Source organism: Ostrinia nubilalis, chromosome 10 (assembly GCF_963855985.1).
Source record: "Ostrinia nubilalis chromosome 10, ilOstNubi1.1, whole genome shotgun sequence".
NCBI classification, from domain to species: Eukaryota; Metazoa; Arthropoda; class Insecta; order Lepidoptera; family Crambidae; genus Ostrinia; species Ostrinia nubilalis.
Genome location: NC_087097.1, coordinates 5,128,199 through 5,147,517, shown reverse-complemented (window position 1 = coordinate 5,147,517; position 19,319 = coordinate 5,128,199). Strand labels below are relative to the sequence as shown.

The following is a 19,319-nucleotide window of genomic DNA, read 5'->3' as shown; positions in this document are numbered from 1 at the left end:
CTCTTTGACAGCCTTTTACTTGATATGTATGAGTCCTCCGACATGTCTGTATTATTCAAGAGACTATGTGATTCCTCTTGACAAAGTTCGGTTTCAGTTGTGGAATTTGTATAAATCGGAGAATCATTTGGAGTTGGTGAAGGTCCTGTATTTTCAGGTGATGTATTTTTTGTTTTATTATTGCTTTTTGCAATATTTTTCCTCCTAGTTGTCACATTATTATCACATTTGCTATTTTTAGCCTTCGATTTCATACAAGATGGGCAGGCCCAATTCTGTTTCTTGGTTTTATCCATAATACGATATAATTTTTCTGAAACACCTACACATCCAAACTCAAAATGTTTCATACATTGTGTGCATTTTATGGTGTCTTTTATATCAGTCTTGGATTTGCATTTGTAACAAGATACAAGTGTCGACATCTTGTGGGCGTTTACAGAAGCTTTTTGTTGCGGTTCAGATGCCATGTTGATCGATTGTGGATCTTAGTAATATTGTAAGATTGTACCATAAAAATTCTGCCACTCAACAACAGATGGCGTTGTATAAGTTCTTGTTTGAGATAGGATTCTGTCACAGTGTCTTTTCTACTCGTCAATAGATGGCGTGGTTCGGTTGTCGCAAATTAAATGTCTTATTTGTAGGCACATAAAGGTCATTATCGTGTCGCACTATTTTTGAAGTTAGAAATAAACAACCGTCCGTTTTTGTTTATGTTTGTCTTTTTGTTAAATATTTCATTTTATTCACACTATGTTTGAAATATTTATCTTATATTGTTCACAATCGTTCAAAGTCACTATTGTCTTGTTTTGTTTACACTTTCACTATGTAATAATTTCACTTTCACAGTCAATTCAAGTCGTTATTTTACAGCTGGTTATTTGTAGAAAGCACAGTTTGTTTGTATTGATAACACTCACACGCGATTATTGTCATTTTATATACACGATTCACTGTTTATATTCATAATATAGCGTAATTGTTTCATTTTTACAATAATATTTACGGAGCTCGATATGAACGTGACGGACAGCGCCATCTAGTCCGATGCCCATCGCAATGGGACCCCACTCAGCATATGCCGTGGCCCCCGGTGAGGGAAGCCACGACGCTGGTTTTCAGTGTGCCCCAAATACGGCAGGAGTTCTATGTAAACGCAGTGCATACTTGTTTCCATGCCATGTTTCAATGTTTTGTTGGCCTTTCTATAAAATATCTTTGTTAAATTAGGTATGTGGAACAAATATTATCTGTTTATAGAAATTTTGAATCTAATAAACTTTTGCTTAATTTCTTCCTCATTAAGCTCAGTGGACTCATTAATCCTTTAAACTGCTACAAAACATTTTCTTAGTCCACAAATACGAGTATGTGTCTAAATACGTTTCGAACTTGTAGCCTACTTCGTTAAAGGTATTAGCTTGCCATCAAACCACCGTATTATCAAATGTAACAAAAATGAGGTTGATAAGGCGATGGAAAGTTCCAAGGGAGACAGGGGATATATGTCCCTAATACACGAGGCTATTATTCTTCTCTCGTGTCTTGTCAGGGCGCGTTTAGGAAGAGGTAAACGGTGACTGGCCAGTTCGTAATGAAAAGGGAAGGGAGGTGAATCACAACATTAATATAATGTACTGCACGCGAAATATTGTAAGTAAAATACTATAGTTAGTCTAATTTACTTTAACGTTTATAATAATTTAACCTGTGTTACTTTAGTCATAATGTACGTCATATTATGAGCATAGGAAGGAGCTGATAATTAACTGTGATCTGGTCAACTTGCTTTGTACAATTTTATAAATGTAATATAATGCTTATGGACATAACATTCCTTTTTTATTTGTAATTCTAGAAAACTTCTTAATTATTGTCTATTCAAATCAATAATAAGTCATAAAATAAACAAGACATACCACCATCGCCACTCGATTTGCTCATTGGTTACAAAAATAAGATTTATTTTAAAATATAATATTCCATAAATCACTCGCAAAAACTTTTCAATGTCAAAACCTTTCTTTTAGTGTGATAAGTATGCACATAAACATTTAGTGACCAAGATTAATGGCATTTTCTTCGCACTAAATTTTATCTCTATTAAAAGTCGGTCCGCAAATGCCCGGCTCCCAAGCGACCGGTTAGCGCTAACCACGACGTTATTACATAAAATGCGGTCACGGTACATACTTGCTATTACTTGCTAGTTGCTATCAAACTGCCCCAGTCTCCTTCTAACGATTTACTTCGTCATGTCAATCTTTTTGGCAGCGATAGAAAATAAGGGATTGTCGTTGTATTGTTTATTCCTCGTCTGTTTGATTGACGCGTGTTTGGTTTACCAATCGCGGATCACGGAATATTTATGAAAGTCTACGCTGAGTGAAAGATGTGAAATGGAATTTGTTACAGTTCTAGTAAAATAACATCTGACACCTTTCAGGAACTCAAGTGGAAAATAACTAGGTACTTTCCCTTACGTTACCATTTTTTTAACTCGTGGAAACCTACGTGGTCGCACGAGCCCGCGGGAACAATATTGATCTCTATTGTGCCTCGATTCGCAGGTACTTGAAGGGCTACAAAAGGTTATTTACCAACTATTACATATGATTACCCCCTACAATTGCCTAAGCTAAATATAGTTATTTGTATAGGCTTGTTTTAGGAGTGGTTTCACCACAATAATAATTCAGTGGTCGACGTTGACCATAAAGGCGTTCCTGGAATCTCAAATCAGAAGTCTGGACGCCGACACCATTGACTTATTGTCGCCGAAAATCATACTTCTACCTCAATTTTAATTTAGGGCTCTTTCTCCTGGAGATATCCCGTTTCTTGCAGGAACTGTTTTTTGTAGGATCCCGTTTTGTAGTAGGTACAAAATATGTGTTTTAATAACGTTCGCACGAACATTCGGTTTGCAATGTCCCACAAAAACCGATCGTTCGAATTTGCAATTTGAATTTCATACACACACTTTTGCGTGTTGTTCACACGACAGTCCAGGATTGCGGGATCTTACATTACTGTGTGCTTACCAATGAGTTTACGTTAGGTGTACTTGTTTGCGACTGCGTAAAAAATTACATTAAATCTAAGACACATTGTGCAGGGCCCCTAGTGGCTACTTTCAAGAAATAAAATCTTCATAGATTTTTGACGTACTCGCTAGCGTGCACACCTAACGTAAACTCACTGGAATGCCGTGCGAAAGGGCCTTCAGATTTAAAATGATCGCGATTAGACCGGTCTCATTTACTTTACGTAATACACCCTTGATCTGAGCAGGGCACAGCCCATTAGTATTAATAAAGTGCACGTGCGGTCTCATTACCAGCCTGGCCCTCGGTCATTCCGCTGAGTGCTTTGTGATATGAAATGTTGAATACTTTGATGTTTTAAATAATAGCGATAGAGATCATTTTTACCTGCCTGCGCCAGAAGGAGGGTTATGTTTTTCGAGTGTATGTATGTATGTATGGACAAATATATGTGGGTATGTATGTATATTTCTTTGGCACGGCCTACAGCCTAAACGGCTTGACCGATTTTAGCATGAGTGGTGTCGTTAGATTCGTCATAATCGTGAGAGTGACACTGGCTATATTCAAGTTCGAAAAAGAAATGAAAATGGCGGATTTTAGGCGCCATAATGTCTTAAAAATTTTTTTTCCCCAAAACTTATCGAGTGGGATAAGTGGGAGTCAAAATTAAGAGCTTTTTAAAAAGTTTACAAAAATTCACGTTATTTAACTAAAATGATTAAAATAAAATTATTATTGAATAAACAAAAACCCAACTGCGTAAATAAAGATCATTTTTGCAATTGTTATACAGGTGAATCAGATTAAAAAAGCTGCACTTACGCTCGCATGATCAGACGATATTCGATATTATTGAAACTCTAGGACTCAAGTCGAGCTAGCTTTGAAAAGGTTTACTTTAACTTGACGTAGCTTCGAATTAGTTCAGAATTGTTGAGTAGGTTACGATTAAGGTGACACTTATAGGTACGTATAATTAAAGTTAAAATAGATTAAGAAAGATGTATTGTATTAATTTAAAGCAGAATGCGGTCTGTCGTAATGTTTAGTGTTCCGTAAAAATTAGAAAAATAAATTTAAAAACTTAAACGCGATTTTACTGTACACTGTACCTATCTAGAAATTATGTGCCTACGCGATTAGCGTGTTGGAAATCCTATACAGGCAAAAGTTCATTTTTATATCATGAATTTTATTCTACTATCTCCGATGTTTGTGAATACAGATCATCAGCAGACCAGATCCAGAAGAGGTCAGCATATTACCAAACTAGAATTCAGAAACTGGAATCCAAGGCATCGCAATCAGCGCCCCAGCCTCCCCAATCGCCGTCAAAGTTGCCAGTTGCTTATTCAAACTAGTTTGCGAATTCCGAAATATAACGACTACGCCCACCTGTTCGCCGCCTTTGACTGGAAACTTAATAAAACTCGTGACTGCAACCTTTGGAAGTTGTAGGAAAGATTGCCGTGGCTTATACGTAGGTAGGTAATGTTCATAAATTGAATAGTGGCTGGATTGGGGCTTATGGAATGAGGGAGAAAATTCTGATTTCGAAGCTTTTTGATACGCCCTTAAAATGTTTTAGTCAACTTTTTTGTTTTGTTTTTCTGTTTTTTGTGTGCTTTGTGTGTGCTAATTATTTCTTATTAATATGGGTGGCCATTCTTTTCTGACGTCAAAAAATTAATTTCATAATTTTATGGTACGAGTATTAATATCTTAACAACCAACCAAGGTGTTGCTTTATGAGGTGGCTCATAAAGGGGTCTGTAGTGGGACTAATCATTTTTAATAATTTTATTAAATTAGCTAAGCACGAAAACGAACCAAACTGGGAAATAAAGTATTTGTGTATAAAAACTTCTTCTACCTACTATTATTAAGTTGAACTAATCTCACACGACATTAAAGCTTTAAACGTATAATGATTAAACGTATTTAGATATAACTTGAAACACAAACGCTCTTCAACTACTGCACTAAGGCTACAAGTCCAGAAGTTTCTTCTAAGCTTGCAATAATTTCTGATGTTTGTTGCTGTGGAAACCAAGAGCAACACAACACACAAAGACAGTCTGTATTGTTGTTTCTGCAGACTTAACTTCAACTTCTTATCTGCTGAGAACTAGTGTCGTAGGTAAATGACACGGTTTATTCCACTTCCACCGAGTGCCCGAGCAACTGCATGCAGGAAGATTTAATGAATGCTGCTGACAACGCCACTCTTGAAGCGGAGTTTTGGGCAGAGACTGTGTAGGTTTGTTGTCGACACGATTAGAAGATGGTATTGGTGCTCTATGATGTCTTGTTATGGGTTCGAGTCAATTAAGGTAGATACCTACTAAGTACTTTTAAAGGCAGAGGTGGTGTGGATTCCAACGTAATGTAATGTAGATTTTATACCTATCATTTTCGATTCCCTCCCGAACGCTTTGTCCTCATTATTATGCAAATAAACAAAGACCCTTGGGTTCTCAATGGCCATACATAAATTCTGGATTCTGTGTCACCGATACAATTCATAATGATGCCTTTAATAATTGTTTACATATTCAGGACAGTCGTTATTATTTATTGCTACAAGCTACTTTGGCTTACGATTGTAATTCGATGGGTGCCTGGAATAAAGCCGCAATCGACAAAACGCAATTTTACAGGAGAAGAGATTTAGTGAAATTTTTGAATAATAACTAAACTACGAGGCGTATCCAAATGGTTTGTATATCAAACGATGCGTTATTTTTTCTGGAGTAACATATAATGTGCATAAGGTTATAGTGCTTAGAATATACCTTAAAAAAGGTAGAAATACATATTGCCGCTTCATACTTTGAAAGTCGGTTCCGTAAGAGTCCATTGTGGTTTTATTCCGGTAAAAAGTGCAAAAGTAATCATACAGCAATAGTGCATTGCAGCGTTGTGCGCTGATCTGAAGGATGTATGGCGAATACAGTAATAGCGGTTTGCTTGAATTTAATGATCGATTTGGAAAATGTACTGGTGAATGCTGTGTACATTATATGTTCATATGGTCCGTATCGAAATGAGTACAAAGTTGAATATCTAGAGTGTTTAGTTAATATCTTTATATAAAGTAGTGGAATTCATTAGTACATAATGATAATATTATAATATTACACGCTTTTGCCCGCGGCTTTTTCGTAGTTTAGAAGTTATCAATAATTTTGTAACTTTTTTTCAATGTCATGACCTAGTAGGCTTTAAAAAAACTTATCTTTATTTCGGGTTGACTTATCTCAGATTTCTTTATTTTGACAATATCGCTATTAATTGCAAATGTTTGAAAAAAATATTCACCTTCCTATCTTTGATGCAAGATTCAAAATTTTTGCTAGAAACATAAAAAAAATGCTTTTAGCAGAACATTCTCAAAATTTCAACTTAAATGTTTAAATAATAAAAAATGAGAACTTTCATAGGTCTAAAATAATTTTAAAAACTGCGCAGTTTTCTGGACATTCATAATAATACAAAAAAAAAACATGTACTTAATAGGCAACTATTTTTGTAATCGCTCCACTAAAGTGGTAAGTCGCTAAATGTTTTTGACTTTCTTAAAGTGAATTAATATGGGCAATCTTCTAAGTTTACATTACGTAGAACAGATTTAGAGACAATAACTGAACAGAACATGTTTTTATTCTCAGCAAGGAAGCTTTTGCCCTTTATCACACCTGGTGGAAACTGTGATCAGGCTCAAGGTAGAAGGAAACTTCAACTACAGAGAAACTATGGCTTCCTACCTCCAATGCCCAAAAAGCTTTAATGAACATAAACCAAATATCCCTCCTTCTTCTCTTCCTAAGTCCCCTTTATCTTCCTAAGTCTGTCGCCATAACAATAATGTTGACAGCATTACTGTGTTCCAGTCCAGCAGTTGTCAGGTTTGCTTAATGTAAATCCAATCAACATATTTTTATTGCATAGAAGAACACCATGAAGTATTATTACTTAAGAAAGTTTAAAGAAATTGTACAAGTAGGTAATGTTTATTGTGACTTGGTACACATAGTTTGTTTCGGGGAACAAAGCCGCAATGGCCGTTACTTGTAGAAGTTTGAAATAAAACTTTTAACATTGAACATGCCACGATTATTCTGGTAAACAAATTTCCGGGAATAACGATTCAATATCCATAGTGCTTTTGGTAAATCAGCCAGTTTCAAAGATAAAATTCTGAAAAAAAATCACAAGGTGTATAGGGACCCCCAGATTACGAAAATCGCTTAATCGGAAAACTGCTGCTATGGCTATTGCGGCTTTATTCCAGGCACCCATCGAATTGTATTATTTTCTTATTTAGTTGATCTGTTTCACAAAATGTTATTTTGGTATTGATTTAAATAGAAAGGTTTGTTTTCTGATATAAACAAATAAAAAAAACAAGAGAACGACTTACACACCTATCTATGTTAAGGACTGATAACTATTTCTGTTTGGATATAATGTTTAATTTTGGACATCATTGCAGGAGGCCTATGTTCAGCAGTGGACATCATGTGGCTGAAATGATGATGATGATAATGTTAATGTTCAAACTGGATATTGTTTATTTAATTTAATAACACATACCTTATCCATTCATCTTTCGAATTCGCCTTTTACGCATTTTTTAGCTTCTTTAAATACTAATTATTTTATTTTCATTTTACTGTCTACTTTGCCTTTATTTCTACCACCAGTTTTCATGTACTTCAATACCTCAGTTGAAATATTAATGTGGCCCAAAAGATAGATGTTCCGAACTTCATTTGTCTTGTGTACAAAAAGGTTGATCGATGTGCGTATAAACACCTGTTTCAGAGGTTTTTCCCCATAATTAATGGTGCTGTCGAGCCTTCAATCAGGGCTTAAGAAACAAACAACGTAATTGCGAGAGAAAAGTGGGAGCTTTTTTAGACGCTGACAGAAGAAAATTGAATAATTAGAGCTTTAGCTTTGCATTTGGAGACGCTATTTTAGGTAAGGCAAGTTTTTTAAGTTTTTGGTAAATGTGTAGTTAGTTTTATTTTATGCAAAACAAAACAGGTTGACAGTTTGTGAAAAAAAAAGAACATGTACGTGCCATGGCAAATTGTTTTATACATTTACATGTAGGTATCGTAAGACCTTTCAGAACTTTTTTTAAATAAAACAGTTATTAAAATTTGCTGGTGCTGTGTTGCCTGTCGTCGATCAATTATTTAAAAAATAACTTGAAAGAATCGAACTGCCTAAGGAGCCTAAGTGTCTGATGCCCGTTTTCACAATCAATCCCTAATTTTTAAGTGACCCCTATGAAAACAAAATTCCTGTTATGTGTTAATAAGGGTCACTTAAAAATTAGGGATTGATGGTGAAAACGGGCATAATTAGCTCAGATGGAAAAGCAGTCGCCCGTCGCCTTAGGCAGTTCGTTTGTTAAAGTTATTGTAAAAATTTAAATAAACACAGTTCCTCAATAAATTTTGAAACTTCTGTGGAAGATCTAAAGAAAATTATATTAGAGGATAAAAAGTTGCGTTCGTTGATTTATTTGTCATCATTATTTTCATACAAAACCAAAAAGAGGAAGCTGCAAAAGTGACAATACAAGCAAAAGGAAAAATATGACAAAACCCACAATCCCCTCCGATTTGTGTACAGAGATATCACAATAGACCAATATTTTGGTTATAATCGGATTGGATAGATTGAATGTTACTGTCCGTTAAGGCACGTCTACACTTTGCCCAGATAGTTTTTTCGCTAGTTCTGTTTATACTCATGTACCTATTTAAGTCGATATTGCAGTGAACACCACCAATCGATTAACTGTTTGGCGCATCAAAATACAACTTCTGTTCATAGATTTTGTATGCCAAGCAAAATAAATTTGTTATTCATTATCCAAGTCAGTTGACTCTTATAACTGGTGGCAACCAATTGCAGTTTTACTGAAAACAGTTTTGCTTTTTATACTTTTAAAATTAGTTATTTTTTATTGAAAAAATGTCCATGAAATTCGAAACTTTTGATTATTTATCAAATAAACTACGCATTTTATTTGAGTAAGCCCCGTAAGTACCTATACCTACTTATTAAACATATCGCTGTAAAACAGCTGGTGACAGTGTATCACAGCCTTTAGAGCGTTGAATGAGATATTATGTTTGGTCAACAGTTATCTATTATGACCATTGTTGCGCAATTTCGCAATGGGCCTAATATTGACATTTGTATTGCAATTTGTTCATAATCAAGACTGTATTTTAAGATTTTAGCTCTTTTAAGCTCAGGACAGGAGGACCATGGGGTATGAAAGTTAATTTGGTTGAGCAATTATGTCTAAAGTACAAGTAAGTATGTAGATTGAAACCTCATGATCATCATCATCATCTCAGCCATAGGACGTCCACTGCTGAACATAAGCCTCCCCCAATGCTTTCCAGGTTGCCCGGTTGGTAGCGGCCTGCGTCCAGCGCCTTCCTGCTACCTTTACAATGTCGTCGGTCCACCTTGTGTGTGGACATCCCACCTCATCATTGGCAAGGAATAAAATAGTAGAGATTGAGAAATGCGCGTTTGAAAAATAAGTCTTTTCACAAGCGATACCACGGGCATCAGGCAGTTTCGCTTAAAATATTTATTGAAATTAAAGAGGGATGTGCTCGTGATCGTGTTCCTGCAGTGAAGACTTAAATGACTGATGATGAGGATTTATCAAAACATTTTATTAAAAAACCATTGACAGAAGATAAAACCAAAATGAAATTAATAGTCAAAACAAAAGGGCGGCGAAACTTATTACGCTAATGACTTCTCACGTTGAAACTGGAGTGATCTCGCCCTATTTTTTAGACGTGCGAGTAAAAAAACGTCTCATTGTTGCGCCTTCCCCAGGGCACGTTAATGAATTCCATTGTCGAAGCACAGCGTCCCTCATTTTCTATGCTGACAACCCTAGCGCAAGTCGCAAGTCGCCACAGGCCAGAAATTATACTGGCGTTTTGTATGTGAACGTGATACATTTTAATCTGTGGCACATAGATCAGCAAAATAATGAAGGTAAACTTAGACAAAGAAAAATTGATCGAATCGCTTTGGTTAGACTTCGACTTTAGTGCTTGCTAAATCTCATATTGTTTTGGCTATTGCCCGCAATGTAATGATAATTACGTAACAGCTACGAAAATGTAATAAAAAATGTACAAAAATTGTAACGATATGTTAATCACATCTACGGTTCTGAAAAACTAGCGTCTCTATGAAAATTTTATAGAGAAAGAAGATTAAGAAACTACTAACCTACACATAAAGCAGTAGGTACCAACATGTTTTTGCATTGTAATAATATTTCATACTTTAAAGTTTCCTTAATAAATCCTTAGTATAGCCTTTTCGCTGTATTTTCTCTATGGTCAAAATCTTCAATGACAGGTAACTGATTCTATCACCACTAACGTAGCGTCGTTCGTATTTACAGCCCATTACATTTTTTTTCAAAGTGCATGTTAACTTACATGATTTACATTTAGTGCTAACCGAGTTAACTGTTCTCTCAACCCTGTGTCCGTTGTTTATACAGGCCAACTTTTACAAGGGCTTGTTAAACCGTGTCTTTTGTAATTTCGCTAAAAGGGGCCGGCGGGCCGGCGGGACATCTATATGTTAATTGTGATTTGGAGCACCTATAGCTGTGCCTAAGTCACATACGGAATAAACCATGAAGGGACGAACATACTCGTCTTGGCTAAGCAAGTTGCTTATTGTCCTAATTGTACTAAGTGAATTAACAATCTCTCAGCTATGTGTTCACACGTGTTTGTGTGTGAATCTAAATTAGTTAATCTTGCCTGGATTTTTATTATGCTTGTCTATTTATAACCTACCTACAAGCCACGTAAGGTTTTAGAAAAACCAATGCATTGAAAAAATAATGAAAAGAAAGACCGTCAAAGAGGCACGACCTTTTGCTTAGTAGCAGACAGCAAGCGGCAGAGGCAGCATTTATGTTTCCATCAAATTCCAATAAGAGTACTTATTATATTCCAATAAATAAAGATAGTTGAGTGGAGGCCACGTACCGGAAAACGCAGCGTAGGACGTCCACCCACAAGGTGGACCGACGACCTGATAAAGGCGCTAGATGCAGGCCGCTACCAACTGTGCGATGTGGAAGTCATAATTATGGGGAGGCCTATGTTCAGCAGTGGACGTCCTGTGGCTGAAATGATAAAATAAAGATAGCCTTCTAAACCAGGAACAAGAAGCGGTTCTTATTGGAATTTATTTTCCTTTCTACTTTTTCATATATCAACTAAGTATCTTCTAAGGTAATTAAAACTTCAATGTTTAAATTTTTATCTCATCAAAATTCATTAAGCAATACCAGTTTCCAAATCCTCAGTTACCAAGTTACTTTGTGCTCGATACTTTTCAGTTCACGTTACACGAATCCTAGTGGCTACCTACCAAAGAAATAACAATATAAAAGTTGGAAGCGACCTGCGAAGTAAACGATCCCACGTAGAGAGCAAACTGGCAGGTAAACTGCGCGCTAACGTGTGTTAGGTAATGATGTTATGTAGCCCCTACCACTGTATAATTGAGGATGCAGTTCTATCTGTTTGCTAAACTATGAGGAAAACGGTGGACTGTATCTTTTAGAAAGGTAATGGTTCCAACGCTTGACTAATCTAAAAGTTAACTTTTGTTTCTACCACTAGAGTGGGTTGAAAGTGCGTTTCACTCTCTGTTTACAAAACTATGAGTAGAACGGTGGACTTTACCTATTATTTAGCGGATGCGGGGTGACAAACGCGGTCTGCTCTGATGAATTTTACAGAGAAGTAATATTTGCACGTATCTGCTGTTGGTATTTGATCGTGTACTTATTCTCATTTTCATGTTTGTTGTTTTTGCTTTACTTAAACGTATGCCAAAATGTGTATGTGTCACCGTTGCTCAGTTGCGTCTTGTTTTTTAAATGTTTACCTGCGACCACTGAAAACCAGCGTCGTGGTGCTACGCACTGCGGCTTTATGCTGAGTGGAAGCCTATTTGGCATAATTTTAAAATTATTTTGTTTAACGTTTTATTTCTGTAATTTGTTGTTCTAGTGTGCCATATAAATGTATTTTCTTTCTTTCTTCCAAAAATTGTGGTTGGTTGTTACACATCGTACATAATTCTAGAAAAGCCCGTGCAAGGTGGGAAAAACAAGAATAAGTATATGCCCTGTGAAAGAAAATGATTGCACTTACCTTTACTTAACTCCAGATGCTGTAGATGCAGACGCCTTTTGACAAACACCTCGAGGTACCACGGCCACAGGAAAACTCCTTCTCCAAGTCTTACGACTTCATACTTCATCACTTTTCATATCACCTTTTCCATACACAATGCATGCACTCATGTTCGGTATTGATAAAACAAAAGTAAAAAATAAAGTCAAAAACTATTAAATTACGATTGTTGTCACTTTAGACATCACTACCCGGCGGTGATCGTTCGTAAAACTGAAGTGCTGCTAGTGGCGCCATCTTCGGTGTACCTTTATGTAAATAGCAAGATTCAACTTCCTGTATGTTTATTTAAGGTTTGAGGGCAATAAATTCATTTTTTATTAATTTAATTTTATTTTTATCTTATTACTCTTCTTTTATTAGTGCTAGTCCAGTCATTATAGTAAGTTCACCTCGGAATTCGAGATACCCAGCTGTAAGTCTGTAAATACGTGTATATTGACACCCTAAAAGTTGTCTCAAAACCTACATATGGTAGGGTGTAAGCAACTATTAAATTTCAAGGTCAACGGTCACAAAAATCGGTTTTTTGCGCTTTTTTTAGAAATATCTCATTTCCTGTGGGTTTTTTGCTATTTGTATTTATTATCAATATTGTAGAATACTAAATTCTCTACAAATTTTGTTTAAAAACTTTTTTTATACGGTGAACCGTTTTCGAGATAGAGGGCGGAGAGCGCGCGGTCACTGCATCACTTCAGGTCTACTTAAGCGGTTTAGATTTTTCATACAAAAGGATTTTCCCGCTAATTCCTGTGGGAATTTCGGGAATTCCTTGTTGTAACTAAGCTTTGAGTTTACTAAGGTACCTACATGCCAAATTTCAAGCGTCTAACTTCCGTTAAGCGTTTAGATTTTTCATACAAAAGGATTTTCTCGCTAATTCCTGTTCCCGTGGGAATTCCTAAGTATACTATAACCTGCCCAGGTGTATGAAGAATAATTGTACCAAGTTTCGTTAAAATCCGTCGAGTAGTTTTTGTTTCTATAAGGAACATACAGACGGACAGAATTCTATACATGAAATATATTTTCAAAATAACTATCAGGGGGTGATTAGTGATCGATACTGATGCCAAAAATGCAATCAGTAAAATTTTTGTCTGTCTGTCTGTCCGTCTGTATGTTCCTTATAGAAACAAAAACTACTCGACGGATTTTAACGAAACTTGGTACAATTATTCTTCATATACCTGGGCAGGTTATAGTTTACTTAGGAATTCCCATGGGAACAGGAATTAGCGGGAAAATCCTTTTGTATGAAAAATCTAAACGCTTAACGGAAGTTAGACGCTTGAAATTTGGCATGTAGGTACCTTAGTAAACTTAAAGCTTATTTACAACAAGTAATTACCGAAATTCCCACGGGAATTAGCGGGAAAATCCTTTTGTATGAAAAACCTAAACCGCTTAAGTTGACCTGAAGTGATGCAGTGACCGCGCGCTCTCCGCCCTCTATCTCGAAAACGGTTCACCGTATAAAAAAAATTTTTAAACAAAATTTGTAAAGAATTTAGTATTCTACAATATTGATAATAAATACAAATAGCAAAAAACCCATAGGAAATGAGATATTTCCAAAAAAAGCGCAAAAAACCGATTTTTGTGACCTTTGACCTTAAAATTTAATAGTTGCTTACACCCTACCATATGTAGGTTTTGAGACAACTTTTAGGGTGTCAATATACAAGTATTTACAGACTTACAGCTGGGTATCTCTAATTCCGAGATTCTTACCTAATTTAAGCTTAAATGACTGGACTATGCGGGATAGTAATATAAGAAGGAAATGTACGATTTAACTAATCGAGTCAAAACAAATTCTTTTAATTGTATCTACTTACTTTAAGCGCGTAAAGTAGGTATATTCAACTTAATACACTAACTTCTAACACAAGTACTTATCTACTTTTTCTTAAAAGAAAACCCGAATCGAAACCCTGTTTAAATTCAATCCTGATTCTGAATAAATGATTTTGTGTTTGTATTTGTATTTGTAATGGTAAACTCAACTCTTGAAAGTTCTTTCACATAATATTATTTAAACTGTATAATAATTCCCACAAAGGCAAGTGTGAAAAAAGCATTCCTAACTTCTAGGACCTTTGATAAGGGTCCAGTAATTCAAGGCTGTGGCCCGCTGGACCCGGCGTAATCCCGCCCGGGCTTTCCGGGTATGACCTGTGTCCAGCCAAACCCCGTTTACATGATCCGTTTTAGCCTATGGTATGACTGGATGGTGGGCTTTAACTTTTATAGATTCACATTGTGAAGCGAGATTTAAACGTTTTGATTTGCTGTACTTACAATGAAAATTCTTCAGAAAAAATATGAACATGCTTTATAGGGGGTTATTAGTAGTTTCGCACGATTTTCCTTCGCACGAATGTGCGAAACGTCCCCTTTCAATAATACTTTTTTTTTTAGTAGGCGTTGTTAAAAACGGGTGCGAATCGACCCCTTTGAGAACTAGTAATCGCATACTACTAGTTCAAAAAAAGAGTCGATTCGCACGCGATTTTAATGCTTTTAATACATCCGGGCGAAACGCCTACTAAAAAAAAATATTATTGAAAGGGGACGTTTCGCACATTCGTGCAAAGGAAAATCGTGCGAAACTACTACTAACCCTTTATAGGAACTCTGTTACAACCACCGATATTATTTTTTAATTTTGATACATAATGTTATTAACAAAAACTTTCCATTTGGAAAACTTACCTTTAATTTTAAGGCCATGTTACTGGATCCATGTTAAAGAAGCCTCTAGTTTCACCTGTACCCAATGGGATGTTCAGTTCATTTATTAGCACCCGAAAAGTCTAACTAATATTTATTCAAAATGCATTCTGTTTGTATCCAATTAAAGTGTGCTTAACACGATTCCAATCTTGACATAGCATGCAACCTCGTCCTTGTTAAATTAGTAATGTTGTAGATTCTATCGTGGGAACGACTAGTTGCGATTGCTTTACGAAATAGCGGCATAGAGTATGAAAGCTTCGGCCAAACCAACGCGTGTAACTTGACGATGGCGATAGCGATAGCGTTCATTGGCATATATCGCCAATGACAGGTTGATGTGAACTCATCGTTACAAATTCATATACGACATCTGGGGGCGTAGTGTCCGTTTATTTCCCGCAACGATATCGGTTGCGTAAAAAGTGACATTAAATGTATGACGGATTGAACAGCGCCCCAGCGGAAACTTTCAAGAACTGAAATCTTCATATGTTTTTTTAACGTGCTCGCTAAGTTTTAGTTCTTGAACGTTTCTGCTAGGGGCACTGTACAATCCGTCATACGCGTTTGATGTAAACTCACACCAGGCCCTCTGATCGCCGTTGCGCACGCAGGCTCCACTCGTTGGTTTGGCCGAACCTTTATGAAAGCACTGCCTGGACAATTAAGTCGACCAGTGTAAATCCCACATAAGCCGTGTACCGCCACGCGTTGATCCGGCGCAATATTGGGCAGGGGTTGTATTGCGCTTTAATAATGACCCGTTTTTAATGCAAATATGCGGTTTCATCTGCAGACCGTGTTAAATTGCCAATTTTGTTTTTTGCAGGGTTAAATGGAACACTTAAAATTCGGTTTACTGGGTCGGTGCAAGCTGTGTTCTCTTTGATGATATTCTTTTTAAAATAACATCATGTCCCTCCATGACTTGGTACTCTCATAGCTTTACTTTCGACTTTTAAAACTTTATTTTGAAACTTTGTTAGTCTACATTTTGTAGGTAGGTAATCATTGTCTGGAATGGTTACTTTCTAAAGTTAAATTATTACTGATATCGATTGTGAATATCTGAAAACTTTTCCTAGTAAAAACTTATAAAAAGGTTGAATAATGTAGAAGTACGTTTCAACACAATTTTATTGTTTCATTACAATTTCAGCCTTGCTTTTATAAATATTTTATACATTATTTACATCACAATCGTCATTCAATTTCGAGTACAAATTCCGTAAAAAGTTTCAATTTCACCCATAAAGATCAATCATGCTGATATGAGAAAATATTTTTTTTATACAGTGGTAACATGAAATACAATTCCAATATTAAGAAGTACGGTCCGTGTAAACGGATTGAAGTTCCTTATAACAACGATCATAACATCCTGAGATGATTGTCTGTAGAGCTGCAGTCGCTCTTCTCGTATTGTCATTGTCTCGACAACCCCAGGTTATTGGCGAGCTGGGTACACCTGGCCACGACTTCGTCTTGAAGGAGACTGAAGGACATGGCTATGAGGATGAGTCCGAAGACGAGGTAGGCACAGCAGGCGACCATTTGGATGTATTCGCTTTTGGAGGTCTCCGTGCTTTGTTTGGAGGTGAGGAAGCTGGTGGGAACGAAGTCTCCGAAGCCGATGGTGGCAAGAGCAATGAAGCAGAAGTAAGCGGCGTCGAGGAAGGACCAGTTCTCCCAGGCGGAGAAGATGGCCGCGCCCACACAGATATAGGCGAAGAGAAGGAAGAGCACGATGCCGATGGGGACGTGACAGTGGTCAATGGTGTGGTGATGCTGCACGCTGGTCGAGGCGCTGCTGGTGGGGACAGCACAACTCTTGGATTTGCTCTCGTCGTTCCAGATCAAAGGCACTCGGGAGGGCGTGTCGTGTGGACATATTCTGTAACAAATATGAACTGTAATGAAGACTCATGTAAACACTATCTCGTAGATGATATTATTGGCAGGTAGGTAGTTGCTAATTGCTCATAAGATAGACCCCCTAAATTGATATTTATTGTCCGTGGTGCATAATCTTTTCTTAAAGGTTTTAAACCTTTGTTTGTCACCTGTCATCCGCTTTGCAATGGAGGGAAGTCGAACCTTAATTTCGAACTCCTCCTATGTTCTTCTGATTAATTTCGTTTCGGGTCCAATGACAGTTTAACTTTCCCCCGGGACAAACTTGACCTTCATTGGTTGGGTTTTTGTGGCGGTCAAACTGTAGATCCTGGCTACACAGGAGTGGGAAAGAGAGGTGGGAATAGTCCTGTTTATCTCGTAGATGAAATCATAAGTTTAGAAAGTCTTAAAAAAAAATAGTTTTATTTATAATATTAATGATTACGCTTTCTCTTTATTAAATTTAATTTATACAACATGACAATGTGTCATTATTTATCCGTCCTTTTCTTTATTCGGTCCCTCAAAATTGAAAATTCTTATTGAGAATTCGGCTCGTTGATCTATCTTAATATTTGTATTTATTTCCGTTACCCTAGTAATTGGTGAAAATAACTTACGCTTCATCAGGATCTTCAGAGTCGTCCAAATCCTCTTGACTCCTATTCAGCGGGATCTCCCCACACTCTTCAGCAATGAGTTGCTCAATCACAGCGCCTCGCGGCCTCTGTATAGTGTTTCTGCCTCTGCCCCGGCCTGGCCCGTGAACTGTGGCGAGACACTTCATACTCCCAAACGTCTTCTTGCGATCCAACGTCTGCGTTTGAAGAGCTGACGAGGAATGCGGCTCTGAGAACAAAAACACTTTAGTTGGTGAACAAGGACTAAGTTGGCGTGCGTACAATGAAAGCGTAGCGATGAAGCGCCCGGTATTTACAGTATCGATCACCAAAGGTCAATGTCAATCCAACATGACCTTACGGGTTTGTCTTTCGGGGTTTTGTTTTGTTCGTAATTAAGACATCGATTATAATGTCAAATCCATTGGTTCTAATGGAGTCTTTGTTTCATATCCCATATTTCTAAACAATTCATATCACAATCATCAATCTTTTATTCTTCAATCAATAGCTACATTACTTGAAGTAAAACAAATCATTCGATTGCTGGTATCATACCTAACGTTAAAGTGCTTTATTCATACAAATCGGTTTCTTTGAGTTACCATCACCAACACATTTTACTCATAAGTTAGTCACACAAGGCAAGTAACCCTACTATAGTCAGTCCAGGTTCAACACTAAGTACCTAGTATGTAGACGATTTATTAGCATTTGCTAGAGCACCAGTAAAGGTACTTGAGGTTACCTAACCTAGGTCTTAATTCTATCCTAGTCTAAAAGCCACAAAACATAAGCTCACCATCAGCCAAGGCACTGCGCTTGATACGACCGAGCGTGGCGGCCCGAGGGCTCGTGGGGGCCCTCTCGAATACTTGCGAATATTGACCTCTGTCTCCGGCCCGGGCCCTCACAGTCCCGGGGGATCTGTGGCTTCGAGGAGGGAACGAGGTGTACTGGTTGTTCTCTGCTGGCTGTGGCAGAAGGCGCTGCTGCTCGTGGAGTTGGAGGTGGTTTTCGAGCTGGTGATAGAAGAAAATCACAAAAAAATGTTTCACCCGATATAAAACATGCCTTAAAAGCTATCAATTCAACTTTCAAACACAACTTTTAAGTTGGTTGAATTTATAAATGTATGAATAGGTCAAATTATGCTTTAATAATTTTATTTAAATTAGCACTATAACCACAGTTTATTAGACGACGGTGAATAATGCTTGAGTTTGAATTGAATTAAAATCGATGCGATGACTTAGACTTTGAAATATTGTTTATCCAATGTAGCAAATAGAAGTTATATCGGTTCTAATATAAATTCTGTAACTAATATCTAGTTTGTAGAATGTTTATGAAAATGAGAATATGGAATTATTGATTCCTCCCTAGAAAAATATTAGATAATAGATTTTTGTTATTTTCAAATTACTCACCTCAACGTCCTTCCGCCACGTATTAGGTACTTTTCCTTTGGTAGCCCTCAGCCAGGCCAACCGGGCCAGCCTGGCTAGCGAGGCTCCTAGGCCAGCTAGGCAGGCCAGGGTCAAAGGCACTCCAGCAGCAGCGTACGCCACCGTCGCTGCTCGGCCCGCAGCTGTGCGGGGCGAGACGTTCCCATATCCTGGAATAAGGTGTGAAGTAGAGTGAACAATATTTGTAGTTCATATTTATATTGGTTGAGTTGTACGATATGTATCGTGATCATCATCGTCAGG

The 19,319-nt window shown here is 37.1% G+C and overlaps 1 protein-coding gene across 1 annotated transcript in view; it reads right to left on the bottom strand.

The window, feature by feature from the left end:
* Positions 1-16,210: 16,210 nt before the first annotated feature.
* LOC135075412 (uncharacterized) overlaps positions 16,211-19,319 on the bottom strand; it is a 184,318-nt gene continuing 181,209 nt past the window's right edge. The window contains exons 4-7 of the mRNA XM_063969856.1: positions 19,038-19,225; positions 18,410-18,629; positions 17,608-17,836; positions 16,211-16,985 (exon numbers count right to left, since the gene is read on the bottom strand). Coding sequence (XP_063825926.1) covers positions 16,517-16,985; positions 17,608-17,836; positions 18,410-18,629; positions 19,038-19,225 — 1,106 coding nt within the window. The 3' untranslated portion in view covers positions 16,211-16,516. The remainder of the gene's footprint in view (positions 16,986-17,607; positions 17,837-18,409; positions 18,630-19,037; positions 19,226-19,319) is intronic.